The sequence below is a fragment of the Prionailurus bengalensis genome, chromosome A1 (genome assembly GCF_016509475.1).
Source record: "Prionailurus bengalensis isolate Pbe53 chromosome A1, Fcat_Pben_1.1_paternal_pri, whole genome shotgun sequence".
Lineage (NCBI taxonomy): Eukaryota > Metazoa > Chordata > Mammalia > Carnivora > Felidae > Prionailurus > Prionailurus bengalensis.
In genome coordinates, this window is record NC_057343.1 from 145,321,323 (window position 1) to 145,335,469 (window position 14,147).

General features: G+C 40.9%; 1 protein-coding gene across 2 annotated transcripts in view; it reads left to right on the plus strand.

Annotated features, from left to right (window-relative positions):
- The first annotated feature begins 545 nt into the window (after nucleotides 1-545).
- Nucleotides 546-14,147, plus strand: part of RASGRF2 (Ras protein specific guanine nucleotide releasing factor 2) — a 244,497-nt gene continuing 230,895 nt past the window's right edge. Inside the window, exon 1 of one of the 2 annotated variants that reach the window (XM_043593136.1) lies at nucleotides 546-1,534. In XM_043593136.1, coding sequence (XP_043449071.1) covers nucleotides 1,247-1,534 — 288 coding nt within the window. In that variant the 5' untranslated portion in view covers nucleotides 546-1,246. The remainder of the gene's footprint in view (nucleotides 1,535-14,147) is intronic. The other variant, XM_043593138.1, reaches the window with a different exon arrangement.

A 14,147-nucleotide genomic window follows, 5' to 3' on the forward strand; every position in this document is an offset into this window, starting at 1 on the left:
TGTGAATTTGCACGAATGTATATTTGTATGCTTCTGAGTGTTTGTGTATGAGTATGTTTGAGTATGTTTTTTTGAGTGAATGTGTTTGAGTTTGTCTGCTCCCTGTATTTGTGTATGATGATCTGTGTATTACTGTGAATGTATGAGTATAAATAAGTTGCACATGTGTATTTATGTGTAATGCTATGAGTGTGTGTGTATGTTGAGTGTATATATGTGTATATGTCCATTTTGTGTGTGAGTTTGGGCGAGTGTGTATATAAGTATATGGTTGGTTTGTGTGGTAAATGCGTGTTTGGGTGAGTGTATAAGTGTGTGCACGTATGTAGTTGCCCGGGTAAGTGTGTAATTGCATACAAGCAAGTTTGTATTTTTGTGTGAAGTGCTCATTGTGGTTGTATTTGTTTTTATATGATTGCATAATTTTCTGTGGAAGCATTGTGTGTGTAGGAGTGTGACTGAGTTTACGACTGTGTATTTGTGTGTATGTGTATTCTTGTTTGTATGACTGTGAACGTCGTGTGAGGGTGTAATTGTGAAAATGCGAGCGTGGTGTTTCGCCCTGCACGTTGTGTCAGTGTGTTGTGTGCATGTGAGTGTATATATTCGTCTGGGCGTGCGGGCGCGCGTGTGAGCGGGTGAGTGCTGCCGCCGCGCGCCTGCACCTCCCGGCTTTCCGCCCCATCGCGGCGCGGAAACAGAGGCAGCAGCCGGCCAGCCCGGCGAGGGAGGCACTGCGCGCGCCGGGGCGAGCGGGCTGCGCCGCCGTCACCGCCGCCGCGCCGACTTTGCCCTTTAAATCGGTCTCCAAGCCGATTACAGCTGATCTCCCACGTGACGTTTTACCTTCTGTTTCCCGGAGCCAGTTGCCCGAGGACAGTCCTCCTCGGGCTGCCGCGCGTCGCGCCGCCCCAGACCGCCGCGGGGCTCCGGCTCCCGCAACTTCGGGCGAAGCGGAGACGGGTCCGGGCGCCCTCTCGGGGCCATTTTTCCGCGCGGGCGTCGGGGGCTCCCCGGGCTTCGCTCGGCCAGGAGGGCGGCGGTCGCGGTCGAGAACGTGCCCTGGCCGCAGCCGGGAGCCCCTCGGATCCGCGAGGCGCCACGCCTCGAAGGGCGGCGGGGTGCCCTGCGCTCGGCGTCAGGCAAGGGGGCGCCCTTCGCCAGCCCGGACCGGAGCGGGCGCGCCCTGGGGCGAGTTGGCCGAGAGATGGCTTCGAGGCGGCGGTGAGCCCCCCGCGCCCTCACCATGCAGAAGAGCGTGCGCTACAACGAGGGGCACGCCCTGTACCTGGCCTTCCTGGCCCGAAAGGAGGGCACCAAGCGCGGCTTCCTGAGCAAGAAGGCAGCCGAGGCGAGTCGCTGGCACGAGAAGTGGTTCGCTCTCTACCAGAATGTGCTCTTCTACTTCGAGGGCGAGCAGAGCGGCCGCCCGGCGGGCATGTATCTCCTGGAGGGCTGCAGCTGCGAGCGGACGCCCGCGCCGCCCAGGGCCGGGGTCGGGCCGGCCGGCGCCCGGGACGCGCTGGACAAGCAGGTACCATCCGCCCTTCTTCCTCTGTCTCCCTCCCTCCCGCCGTGGAACTCCCTGTTCCAACCCTCGAGGTCTAGGGCTCGACAGAACGCGGGAACCGTGCTCCGAGATCCTAGGTTCCCCTGCGGTGTCGGGGGCAGGACATCTGCACGCGCCTCCCCATCTCCATCCCCCTTTCTCCCCCACCTCCTTGTAATCGGTACTGAGGCCCCGCTTTGTTTCTTTCGCGACCCTGAAAGAGGTCGGCTCTTTTCATTGCGAACCATCCGTTGCTTCGCTAGACCTTGTTCGGAAGGATTTTCTGTGGTGACGTGGGTTGACACCTGTTGGATTTAGATTGGCAAGACGGAACTAACTTATTTGGGAAAGTTTGGTTTCTCCCTTACCCGGCTGGTGCGTGTAGGTCTGTTTTTGGTTTTTTTTTTTTTTTTTTGCCTGCACATGTTTGATGGCTGGTTGTGTAAGGAAGAAACGGGGGCTCCCAGGAAAGGACAGGAACTTTCTGTTGGCCGTTTTCAATCTGTTTTTGTGGTTTATGTCCGTTTACCTTGCTAACATTTGACCTGCTGGGTCTAATTATGAAGGTAAATGTGAATCCATTTCCCTCAGGATTAGTATTTGCTAGCCACATTCCTGTTACGTTTAAACATGTGGGCATTTTTAAAGAATGCTTCTCTGTACTTTTAAATGAATGCTTTGAAAATAAATGTGACCTTTTTATTCCGGGTCATAATTTTATTAGTTTTGCTGTGTTCGCACTCGGGGAGGACAAAAGCCCCTCTAGGTTTAGTACCTCCTGCCCTCCCCCCCCCCCCCCATTCCTGCAAATGCGAAATTTGTATTTTTTTTTCAATCACCATTTAGTTATTAAAGTTAGAGCAGACTAATTTTATGGTCTCAAACGTTCTCACTTCGTTTCTAGATCTCCACCTTGGAAAAAAAGAGGCCGATTGTTTTCGCTGTTGCATAAAAATGTTTCGCAGCTGAATTTTCCCAGCAAGTTAGACCAAACAGCTTCTCCGGCAAGAGAGTGGCTGTGGGAGGCGCTAGCGATGGGATGATGAATAAGATGCCTGCATAACCCCCGGGGCTTATAAAACAATGTGTAAAATTAAGAGGAGTTCAAACTAAACCAGGAGTTTTTTTTTTTTTTTCCCACTTCGGTTTCACTATAAATCATTAACAGACTTATTTGGTTAAACTTGTTATAGCGCATATAAATCTGAAATTTAAAAAATATCCTCTTTGGTTTTTGGGGACATGGTGAGGGTTTTTTGAAAAACTGATTTCCTATTTTGTAGATGTAGATACTGGAAATATAAGTTGAAGTTTCAAGTTCTACATTTTTTAATTTAAATTAAGAGAAGGAAAAGGGTTTTGAGGAAACAGATTTGTTTCAGTATCTATTTTTTTTCTGTTGGTGAGATTTTTTTTTTAAAAAAAGGTATGTGTTCCAAGGCCCCACCGGAGCCATAACTAATAGGTTCTTTTTCTTTCTTTTTTTTTTTTTTAATGTTTATTTATTTCTGAGAGAGAGAGAGAGAGAGAGAGGCACACACAGAGTATGAGTGGGGGAGGGGAAGAGAGAGAGAGGGAGACATAGAATCTAAAGCAGGCTCCAGGCCTTAAACTGTCAGCACAGAGCCCCACAGGGGGCTTGCACCCAGGAACTTCGAGATCATGACCTGAGCCAATGTTGGATGCCTAACCGACTGAGCTACCTTAGATTCTTAAATGTTATTATGTGTGAAAGAAAATATCCTGAATATATCATTGACTTAATTCCAAATTAGGTTTTCTCTTTGTATTTATACTAATATTAGGAGCTAGCCACTACTTTTTTCTTTTTTTGAGTTGGGGGTGGTAAGATGTTACTTGTTGGAACTTGTCTGGCTGGCTGACCAGTTAACGTTATATGAAAACCAATATTTTTCTACTTGGAAAATATCTGTACTGTCCTCTTCTGGACAGTTTTCTTTATACCACACTTTAATAAATAAAGGTAATCTCCAAATAGTTTGACTTTTATGCCACTTTCTAATGGAAATCCTAAGCAAGTCATCCTAGTAAAAAAAAAATTCTGTTGTCATACAAGTTATGAGTATTTCTCACTCATTCTGTACATCTTTAAGAGGATAGAAATGAGAACCTTTGGTCCATGTGAAAACATCTGAGGTACACAGGAGTTGGATTGGGAAATCTGTCAAATTGTGTCTTCTGTTAGCCATGCTTGCCTGACTTAGGTTAGTTTAGCAGGTTGATGCTTTTCTGTAATACTGCCTGTCTGGGTGTGTTTGAAGAATTAAGAAGAAATTGCAAAGATAGGAAACAAAAAGAAACCTTCTACCTTAAGCTTACAGTTTATGCACTGGGTTCCCTTCCAGTTAATTTATGTTGCTGTGTGCTCCCATCTTCTCAAGCACCTAGACTTGAAACTGGCGAAGTTGAGGCACTGAACAGGGACTGTCTTAAGGTTTGCATCTCCAAATATCCTTCTGGAGCTTTCCGAATAAATGTCTCTGTCCAACCCATAAACATAGTTGAAGATCAGGGCTTGAAATGAGATTTAGGGAGGCAGAGTGGTTTTCCTCCACCATGTTGCTGTGACCTCCGTATGCAAATTTCTTAACAGTTCCTCTGTGTTTTTTTTTCTTTCTGTGAATGAAATCTGTTTCTTAATATTTAGAAATTAAGAGTCGGGCTAAGAAGATTTCAAGTTGCCTTTCAGTAATGGTATCTCCTGTTTCTAATGTTGTAACAGCAGCGTGAGCTTTTGCTGTGTAGAGGATGTGACAGACTATTTCATAAGATTTAAAGATTACCATTCTCAGTAATAAATACTAAATCTGAGAAGCTAAGGACAAGCACGTGATCAAAGTGGACATTCTAATAGGTCAGCAGAAGTGCAAACCAACAGCATCGCTAGAACAGAGACATTCTTATTTACATTGGAGGGCGATGTAATGTCATTGACAGTTACTATAGTTAATGCAGTTTTTGCTATAAAATGCCTATAATCATTCTTGTCAGTTTAAATGGTACTTATCCTTCAAATGATTCTTAAATTCTGTTTAATTGTGTTTTAAGGTAAGTCATAAGAAAACACTCACTGGTTTGCTTCTAAATAATTCAAAGGAAGTTGGTTGATGAAAGAAAAAATTAAGGTTTTTATTTTCAACCACTGTTAAAGTGGTTTTTTTTAATTTTTTTTTTCAACGTTTATTTATTTTTGGGACAGAGAGAGACAAAGCATGAACGGGGGAGGGGCAGAGAGAGAGGGAGACACAGAATCGGAAACAGGCTCCAGGCTCTGAGCCATCAGCCCAGAGCCCGACGCGGGGCTCGAACTCATGGACCGCGAGATCGTGACCTGGCTGAAGTCGGACGCTTAACCGACTGCGCCACCCAGGCGCCCCAAAGTGTTTTTTTTTTAAACTGCTTCCGGTTAAGAAGAAAAAAGAAAGGTGTTTTTCACTTTACAAATGTGCCTATGTTGAAGGAATATTTGCCTTGCTCCATTTTTTTCAGGAGTGTCCCAAAGATTTCACTTTGGTAGGTTCTTAGGAGATTGATTGCAAAACTCTCATATCAAGTTTCCTTAGTGGCTACTTTTTTTTTTGTTTTATGTTTATTTATTTTTGAGAAATGGAGAGAGATACAGACATAGGATGAGCAGGGGAGGGGTAAAGAGAGAGAGGGAGACACAGAACCCAAAGCAAGTTCCAGGCTCTGAGCTGTCACCACGGAGCCCTTTGCACGGCTTGAACCAAGAACCACAAGATCGTGACCGCGAGATCATGACCTGAGTCGTGACACCCAACTGACTAAGCCACCCAGGAGCCCCTCCATAGTGGCTACTTTTTAGATACTTTTAGTTATGGTGATATAATTAAGGTGAATTCAGCCAAAAAAAAAAAATTGCAAATAGTGTTCCTTTTCTTGCAAATGTGTGTTGGTGGTACTTATTTCTTTAAAAAAAAAAATCTCCATTTATATAAAATGAAAAACTTTTCGTTCTAGGTAAAGGCGTTCAAGGGGAATGGGAATTTGAGTTTAGTAAGTACCTTCCATGTGCCAGGCTCTGTGTAAGTCTCCATTATCACATCTCATTTGAACCTCACTTCAGCTCTTGGAGATTGGTAATGTTTTATTCGTTTTTACCTATGCTAACACTGAGACTTACAGCATTTTTGGGATATAGAGATGATCCAAGTCCAGCTCCAGGTATGAAGATTGAATCATCTCGAGGAGTGCCTTAGTTAGGAAGCTTTTAAAATAGATTGAGCTTCAAGAAACTTAAAATCTGAGTGGGATGGGGGTTGGGATTGTAGTATGTGAATCACTGTTTTGTTTATTATTTCCCTTTAAAAACTAAAGGGCAGTTGTGATTCTTGAGAAATATAATTGCAGACCATTGCATTTTCAAAGAAAAATGAGATTTATGTTTAAACAAACAATTTAAAATTTTAAACAAACGATTTTGCATGGCATTCATTTCCTTCAATAGGGGATCTGTAAAAATATTTGCACTTAAGTGAAAGTGCATATCCGGTTAGTCTGGTCCATCTAAGTAACTGTATGTGTCTTGCTTATTAGCAGGCAAGACATATAGGAGCAAAGCGGTATTTATTCTTATTTTCCTGGTAATGTTAAGTGTTCCATTCACCCTGATGTCAGTTGTTGTTGGTCTAAAAGATCTCCGTAGTTCTGGAGGTTTAAAGTAGTAGATACTTGTCATATTTGTGCTGAATTAAACATGTTGATTTAATTTTAAAGGGATCAAAGGTTATGTGATTTCCCCTGTCACCTCATTACTAACCAGTCATTTTAGCCTTCCTAACTTGACCACAAGCAGAGGATTTTAATCGTTTTATGGAATTAGGCAGAGCTGTACGCAAGCCCTGAAATACTTGTGGAGGGTGGGGAGTGTGGATGGTGGATTTTAGGTCTAGTTCATGTTGTTTAATTGATGCATAAAAACCAGCTCAATATTTTCTTTTCGACCTTTGCTTCTTGAACATAAATGAAGGGAAATGGGATAAAAATATTTACTAAATGTTATAAAAAGTTTTAAAACGTAATTTAAGGAGGAGAAATGATTTGTTGCCTAAACTTTGTAATCATTCTTTCATTTAAACTTAAATGAAGAAAAATTCTATGGATTAGCAACATGTAGTTATTTTAATTTTGGTTACACTAAACCTTCCTATTTATATTATTGTAACATAATTTGATTTCTTTGGGAATTAAAAAATAGAGATATTTTCCTTTCACTGGGTGATGATAAATTGTAGAGCATGTGTAATAACCACGTTTCTGTTTTTAGCAAGCAAATGTTAATAGTTGGTTAAAACAATTGATATTGCTGTGTGTTTAATGCAGATATGTTTAAGGTGTTTTTGTCCATATTTTTCAGTAAATATGCATGCTTCGGTCAATGTAATTTTAATTTTGTAGAATAGGAAAACCTAGTCCTTAAGATTATTTTGTAATGAAAGAAGACAGGTTGACAAACAATTTGGCTTTACTTACTAGATCTTAAGTCCCAATTTTTACACTTTTAAACTAGCTTTGTGTTTTCATGCTTGTTCATTTGTATTATAAGAAAGGGATATATGTACTTATGTGTGTGTGTTTATTGGGTTTGTTATCTTCTATCATTAAATATGAAACATTTGTTATGCAGTTACATATTTTGGAGTTTACAGATTTTTATTTATATCATTAACATTTTAGGATGTGAATTGTAAATTCAATCTGTCTACAAGTTAAGGAGTTTTATTTTTCAGGACTATATATTCTGTTTCATTAATCGCTATATGAATTCCTCTTTGAAATAAGCTTACCTTAATTTAAGACTGTGTATAGTAAAATATTAGTTAATATTTTAAGTGAAACTAGAAAATGATACTTGTTAGGTATCAATATAGTACTGTTGCAAACATTTGTTTATTTTATAATATTTGGTCATTATTCTAAAATTTACCATTATTCCAAAATTATTTGTTATATTTCAGTTGGTATAATTTTCAAATATGAACCGATTGTGAAGTTATAAATACATGATTTTGGCTCCACCAAAGCGTATATTTTAGCTTTTCTGCCAAACATGATGGTGTGTCTGTTTAGAAAAAAACAGTAGCAGAATTTTCTTTCTTTTTTCTTTTTTTTCTTTGAGAAAACATTGGTATCAGTAGGTGGACCAGAGGGCAGAAAGCACATATTCTCACTTTTCCTTTTTACTGGCACTTGAAAAAATTAATTTTTTTTTTTTGAGCAGCAGGCAAAAGTTTATTAAGAGTATAAGATCAGAAAGGAAGAATGGTATGAAAGCTCTCTTTACAGAGAGGGGGCATTCGAAAGTGAATGCTCGCCGACTACAGACCAGGGACTTTGTTTGTTAGGGTTTTGGTTGACCCTAGGGGTTTAATAAGGGTGGTCTATGGCCAGATGTTCTTTGTGGGTCATACATGGTAAGACTTTTGTCAAATTCCTGAAGGGAACCTGAGGGGGAGTAGGTGGTGTCTGTTACATTCTTAAGAGGAACCTTAAGCCCGAGGGGGTTTGCTATGGTCAGATGCTCCCGGCATTCTTCCAAAGTACGTGCTTTCCCCATCCAGAGACCTCAGGTCCTAACCTTTTCCTTTCTGCCTACAGAATCCTGTCTTTTCCTATCATATTCTCCCCGCCCCGCCTCCCCCCCCACCCCCCCCCCCCGAACATGTGACTGTCACTGCCTTTAGGAATTGGGACAAGGACTGATCTTAACTGCTTCCTGCTGAAGGGGACGGTCAGAGCAGGTTCTAAGGTCAATCCAGAGGTCCGATATAATGGGGAGGTGTTTGGAACATCTGGGCTAGCAAAATTTTCTTGGACGTCTTATTTTTCTTGCATATGCGACGGCTTAGTTAGAAGACATTGATATCTTAGGTGAGCCCCCAAAGAAACGTTGCAGGACTTTTTACCTCAGTATCTGGAGTTCATTGTCTCACAGCTTCAAAGAATGAAGAGGTGGACGGAAAAGGAGCCACAAGCAGAAGTTTATTAAGAGTAGAAGATCAGAAAGGAAGAATAGTAGCAAAACTGTCTTTACCTGCTGAGAGGGGACATTTGAAAGTGAAAAACTTATGATTCAAGGAAAAATAAAGACGCAAATCATTTTTCCTAAAACTCCTCACAGTAATGCCAAACGCCCCAGATATACTTTTAAGGAAAAGGCAGAAAGGCACGCGCGCGCACACACGCACACACACGCACACACACAAGTTTGAGTTGATCAGGGTTTATTTCAATCGTATTTGTTTTCTTTTTGAACTATAAAGAAAGACATGAGAAAGTTGGGGAGTCCTATAAAAGTCTACTTTACAGCATCAGAGTAGAGTCAGTTAATGAAAGTTAGAATTCTCGGAAGATCTAAGAAGACACAGACAGATGAAATGACATTAAAACAGCTATGCTTCAAAATAAAATTTATCGATCCTTTAGTGCTGTATTTTTCTTAAATGTAGGCCACAGTTTCTTTTATTAGCTCTTCCCATACTCCCCAATGTGACATTGCATGAGACCCATGATGATACAAACAGCAGGAGTCCAAGGGACTCTGGTTGCTGGTACTTTGCATGCTTTTCAGATTCCTGAAATGTTTTATTTTGTCATTGGTCTGATTTAATTTAGACAATGCCTGATTCATTTCCTGAGCTGTATTTATGAGCCCGTGCCATTTGTGTGACTAATGTAAACAGAGGGGTTAGTGCTGTCCAATAGAGGGAAGATTGGAAAGCTAAGAGGTTTCCTGGGAATAGCAATGTAGGAATGTGGAGGTGGTAACCTGGTCTACGGCTCATCATGAAAGTAGCATCCGAATTCCTCACGGAAGCCATGCCGAGACCATGTCAATGATGTGTAGGTATAGGAGGCTGTTCACATCTGATAGGAATTTGCTTTCTTTTAACTTTAGGTTTATCAGTTTCCAAGTCCGATGGTAGTATTGTGTATGGCTCGGTTCAAGAGTGAAATTGCCAGGGTTTCTGTCTCAACTTAGCTACTCACCTATATGTGATCTTGAGCAATGTCTCTTTCTAAGCCTGGTCCCTGCCTGAAGACGAGCATCGTGACAGTACCTACGTCATCAGGTTGTTGTCAGGCAGTAGTCCACACCAGGCTCTTAACATGGCATGTGAATAGTCTACACATTTGTCAGCTGGTGTTTCCATTAAATTCTTTCTAATGTAATTCCTTGTTGGTTTTCTACTTTATTTTTTATTTTTTAAAAAGTTTATTTATTTATTTGGAGAGAGACAGAGAGAGCATGAGTGAGGGAGGGGCAGAGACAGAGGGAGACAGAGAATCTCAAGCAGGTTCCGTGCGGTCAGCACGCAGAGCCTGATTTGGGGCTCAATCCCATGAAACTGTGAGATCATGACCTGAGCTGAAATCAAGAGTCTGACTCTTAATCAACTGAGCCACCCAGGCATCCCACTTTTTGTTTTCATTACTCTGGTCATTTAGGAAGTTTTTTCTTTCCTTCCTCTTTAGAAATGTTTTAAATTTAGCACAAAATAGAATAGTTCAGGGAATGCTAATATATCTGTCTTCAGTAATCTCCAGCTTTCTGCTTTCTTGTGATCTTTGTTTCCCTCCACACATGCTTCTTTTTCTCCCCCTAGACTATTTTAAACTAATTTTTTTTTAATTTTTTTTCAACGTTTATTTATTTTTGGGACAGAGAGAGACAGAGCATGAATGGGGGAGGGGCAGAGAGAGAGGGAGACACAGAATCGGAAACAGGCTCCAGGCTCTGAGCCATCAGCCCAGAGCCCGACGCGGGGCTCGAACTCACGGACCGCGAGATCGTGACCTGGCTGAAGTCGGCGCTTAACCGACTGCGCCACCCAGGCGCCCCTCCCCCTAGACTATTTTAAAGCAAGCTCTACACATTGTATTCTTTAACTTATAAATAAGGATTTTTTTTTCTTTTTTGCATAGACCTTGTTTGGCACTGAATATTATGCTAAATGTGGCTCTCAAAAGAATGATCTTGGAAAGAGGATGTAATGTGTTTCTGTTTTAATGTGTGTTGTTATAATGGTCCTCATCTTTTTGCTTCTTTGATATCATTATAAAGGAAACAACTTAAGACAGTAGTTGTGAAGACGTAAAGGTGGTGGAATTAGCTTTTAAATAAATTCCAGTATGTTAAATCCAAAAGAAAAGAAATTTGAAATCAGTTGTTTAGCTGTGATCATAGTGTAAAAATATTTTCATGATTTGACTTCACTCTAGGGGATATTAAATCATAGGGGATTCTCTTACTGAGGGTTCTTCTTTGCTTTATTGAAGTCCATTTTCCAAACTCTTAAGAGCTGTGTAGCTCGAAGAATCTTGTTTAGAGCAAGAATGAGTGCTTCCTCCTGTGGCATCCTTAATGCTGCTTCTCACGAAGCTCAGCTCGTGATTGGGGCTGATTGGCTCAGCTCGTATTTGGGGACTAGACTGATCTCTGACCAGTCCATGGGTTGGCTGTTAAACTAGAGGGGTCATGGGTGAGTTAGTTTTATGGAAAGTTTGGTGGGTGTGATAGACATCATTATTGACATGTCTAGTGTACTCATCAAGCTAGTTAATGCTATCTTCATCAAACTAATACTAATTCGTTATGAGCCACATTCTCTTCCTTCACTAGCAGTTTTATACCCTCACCGTATCAATATGATCTTTCCAATAATATAATTTCTGTTCTCTGGTCTTGATTGACCTCCTGTATTGTTTAGGGATCATGTTCATAATTTTCCCTTACTTTTTAATATTTTAATATTCAAAAATTATTTCAATATTTTTCCTTTAATAATAAATTAAGTATAAACTTTTTTTAAAGTACAGCAAATGTAGAGAAAAATGCACGAATTATAAGGATGCCAGTTGATGCATTTGTGCAACGTGACTGTGTGTAAGCAGCACCCAGATCAAACTATTAACATGATCAGCCCTCCAGAAAGTAACCTCATGTCTGTTCCTCTTCACTACTCCTAGACATAGAAAGCCACCATCCTTACTAATAACATTAGGGATTGCTTTTGCCTGTTTTTGAACTTCATCATGGACTCATGCAGTAAGTACTCCTTTGCGCCAGGCTTCTTTCCCTCAATGTCATCTTTGTGAGCTTGATCTGTGTTGTTGGATGTTGTGGTCCATTTGTTTTCATTTCTTGTAGTATTCTACTGGATGAACATACAAGATCTTCCTTGACTTATAGTAGGGTTATGTCCTAATAAACCACTGTAAGTTAAACATATCATAAGTCAAAAATGCTTTTAATATACCTAACCTACCAAACATAGCTTAGCCTAACGTACCTTAAATGTGCTCAGAACACTTATATTAACCTACAGTTGGGCAAATCATCTATCACAAAGCTTATTCTATATAAAGTGTTGAATATCTCATGTAAATTATTAAATACTGTACTGCAAGCAATAAACAGAATGGGTGCATGAATGCAGAATGGTTATTAGTGCATCAGTTGTTATCACTCATGACCACGTGCATGGCTGACTGGGAGCTGTGGCTCATTGCCACCAGCAAGCATCATGAGAGAGGACCACACTGCATACCAGTAGCCCAGGAAAACATCAAAATTCGGAATTCAAAGTGTGGTTTATACTGAATGTGTATTCCTTTTGTACCATCAAAAAGTCAAAAAAATCCTAAGTCAAACCATTCCAAGTTGGGGACTGTCTGTATAACTTTCTTTATCTCGTGTTGATGGACATTTGGATTGTTCCCACTTTGAAGCTATTTTAAATACTAAGGATACAGAAATTACTGTACAGGTCTTTTGGTGCACATACACATATGCATTTCTGTTGGGTATATACTTGGGAATGAAATTGTTGGTTCATAGGACACACATACATTTGGCTTCAGTAATTTTAGCCAATTTTCTGAAATAGTTTTATATTGGTTGATGTTCCCACCAGCAGTGCAGAAGAATTCCAGTTGCTCTACATCCTTTCTAACCCCTGGTATTATCGATCTTTTAGATTTAAGCATTCTAATGGGTCCGTAGTAGTATCTCCTTTTGGTTTTCATTTTCATTTCTCTGATAATAAGGTTGAACATCTTTTCTATTATTTATTGACCATTTGATTTTTCTCTGCTTTGAAGTGCTTGTTCAATCTTTTGCCCATTTTTATGAGTTATTTTACTGATCTGTAGGAGTTTTAAATATTAATTTAAACTATATGAATTGCCATTTTTGTACATTAAAATTCTTGAATATCATAATTTCATATTGTTCATTCTAATATATTTGAGGACATGATTCCTTTGTTAATTATAGATAGTGCAAATGTGTTTTTACCCTGGCTTGCCTTTCTACTCTCTTAAAGGTGTCTTTTGATGAAGAGAAGTTTAAAAATTTAATGTAGTATAAATTGCCTTTTATTTATGGCATTTGTCTGCCCATGATATGAATGGGGGTAGGGACAATATCTGGAAGTGCTTTGTGTGGAAGGGGCAGGAGCCGGGGCCCTCCCCTGCTGCTCTGTGGTCAGTGCAATCAAGTGGATCACAAATGATGCTGTAGTAAGTAAAATCGAATGTGCTTGCAGCAGTTTCAAATTGCCATGCCAGGGTGTTTTCCCTTTGGGGGAAGGCTGAAGAGGTAATTCTAAAAGACAAAAAATCATAATGTTCTGTCTTCCATATACTTTTTGAGGTCCGAAATAATTCCTCCCCTACTACACCTATACCTTTCATGTGTAAGGGTCAGGTCCAAGAGGGTTAAGGGAGGGCACCTTTATCAAACTTAACCAGACTTAAGCTTGAGTCCCTGATGCCCCTTTCAGCTCGGCTGCCTCTTGGAGTATGTATCAACCAGGCTGGTCTGGAGGTGCTGTAGTGAAAAAAAATATATCATATCCACAGTGCTCAAGATGGAATCCTCAGTTTTCAAAACATAAATACGTAATGCCCTATAACTCTTTCTACTGTTATTCTCATCATTCCCCAGGAAGTTGCCAAGAAAGAATGGTCTCTTCTCTTTCTTGGAATACCTACTTTCAGAGATCAAACTGCTTTACTAAAGCGTATGAATGGGAGGGAATAAGGAAGAGAGAGGTGGACAATCAATCCATTGTTGACTACACAGATTCATTTCAAGGGCCACAATGGTGTGGCTGGGAGCAGCTAATCAGTAACCTGAAAATTATGAACAATGGTGAGGCAGCACTTAGTACCCTGAGAGGGGTTCAGAGGTCTAATGTAGCCAATCTGCCAGGAGTGAGAGGAGGTAACACCCCTGTGACATGGCCTCTTCCATTGTGAGACAAACAGGTCAGCTTGTGGCAGGAGTCACACATCTGCCCTGCAGTGGTAGCCTCTGCCTTAGAAACAGAGTCAGGCTCCATCAGCCTTGATGAATCAGCCTACTTGATTCCAGTAGGTTCACAGCCCTTCCTATGGGCATCTACATGAGTGCTCCAGACAGTTCAGTCAGCAGACTTGGTTTGTTCCTAGGTTCATGTTTCCAAAGAAGGGTCTCTTTAATTTTCCTGTCTGCAGTTTTCCAAGTGGTAGACCAAACAACTAACCAATGGCAACAGCCCAAAAGCATGAG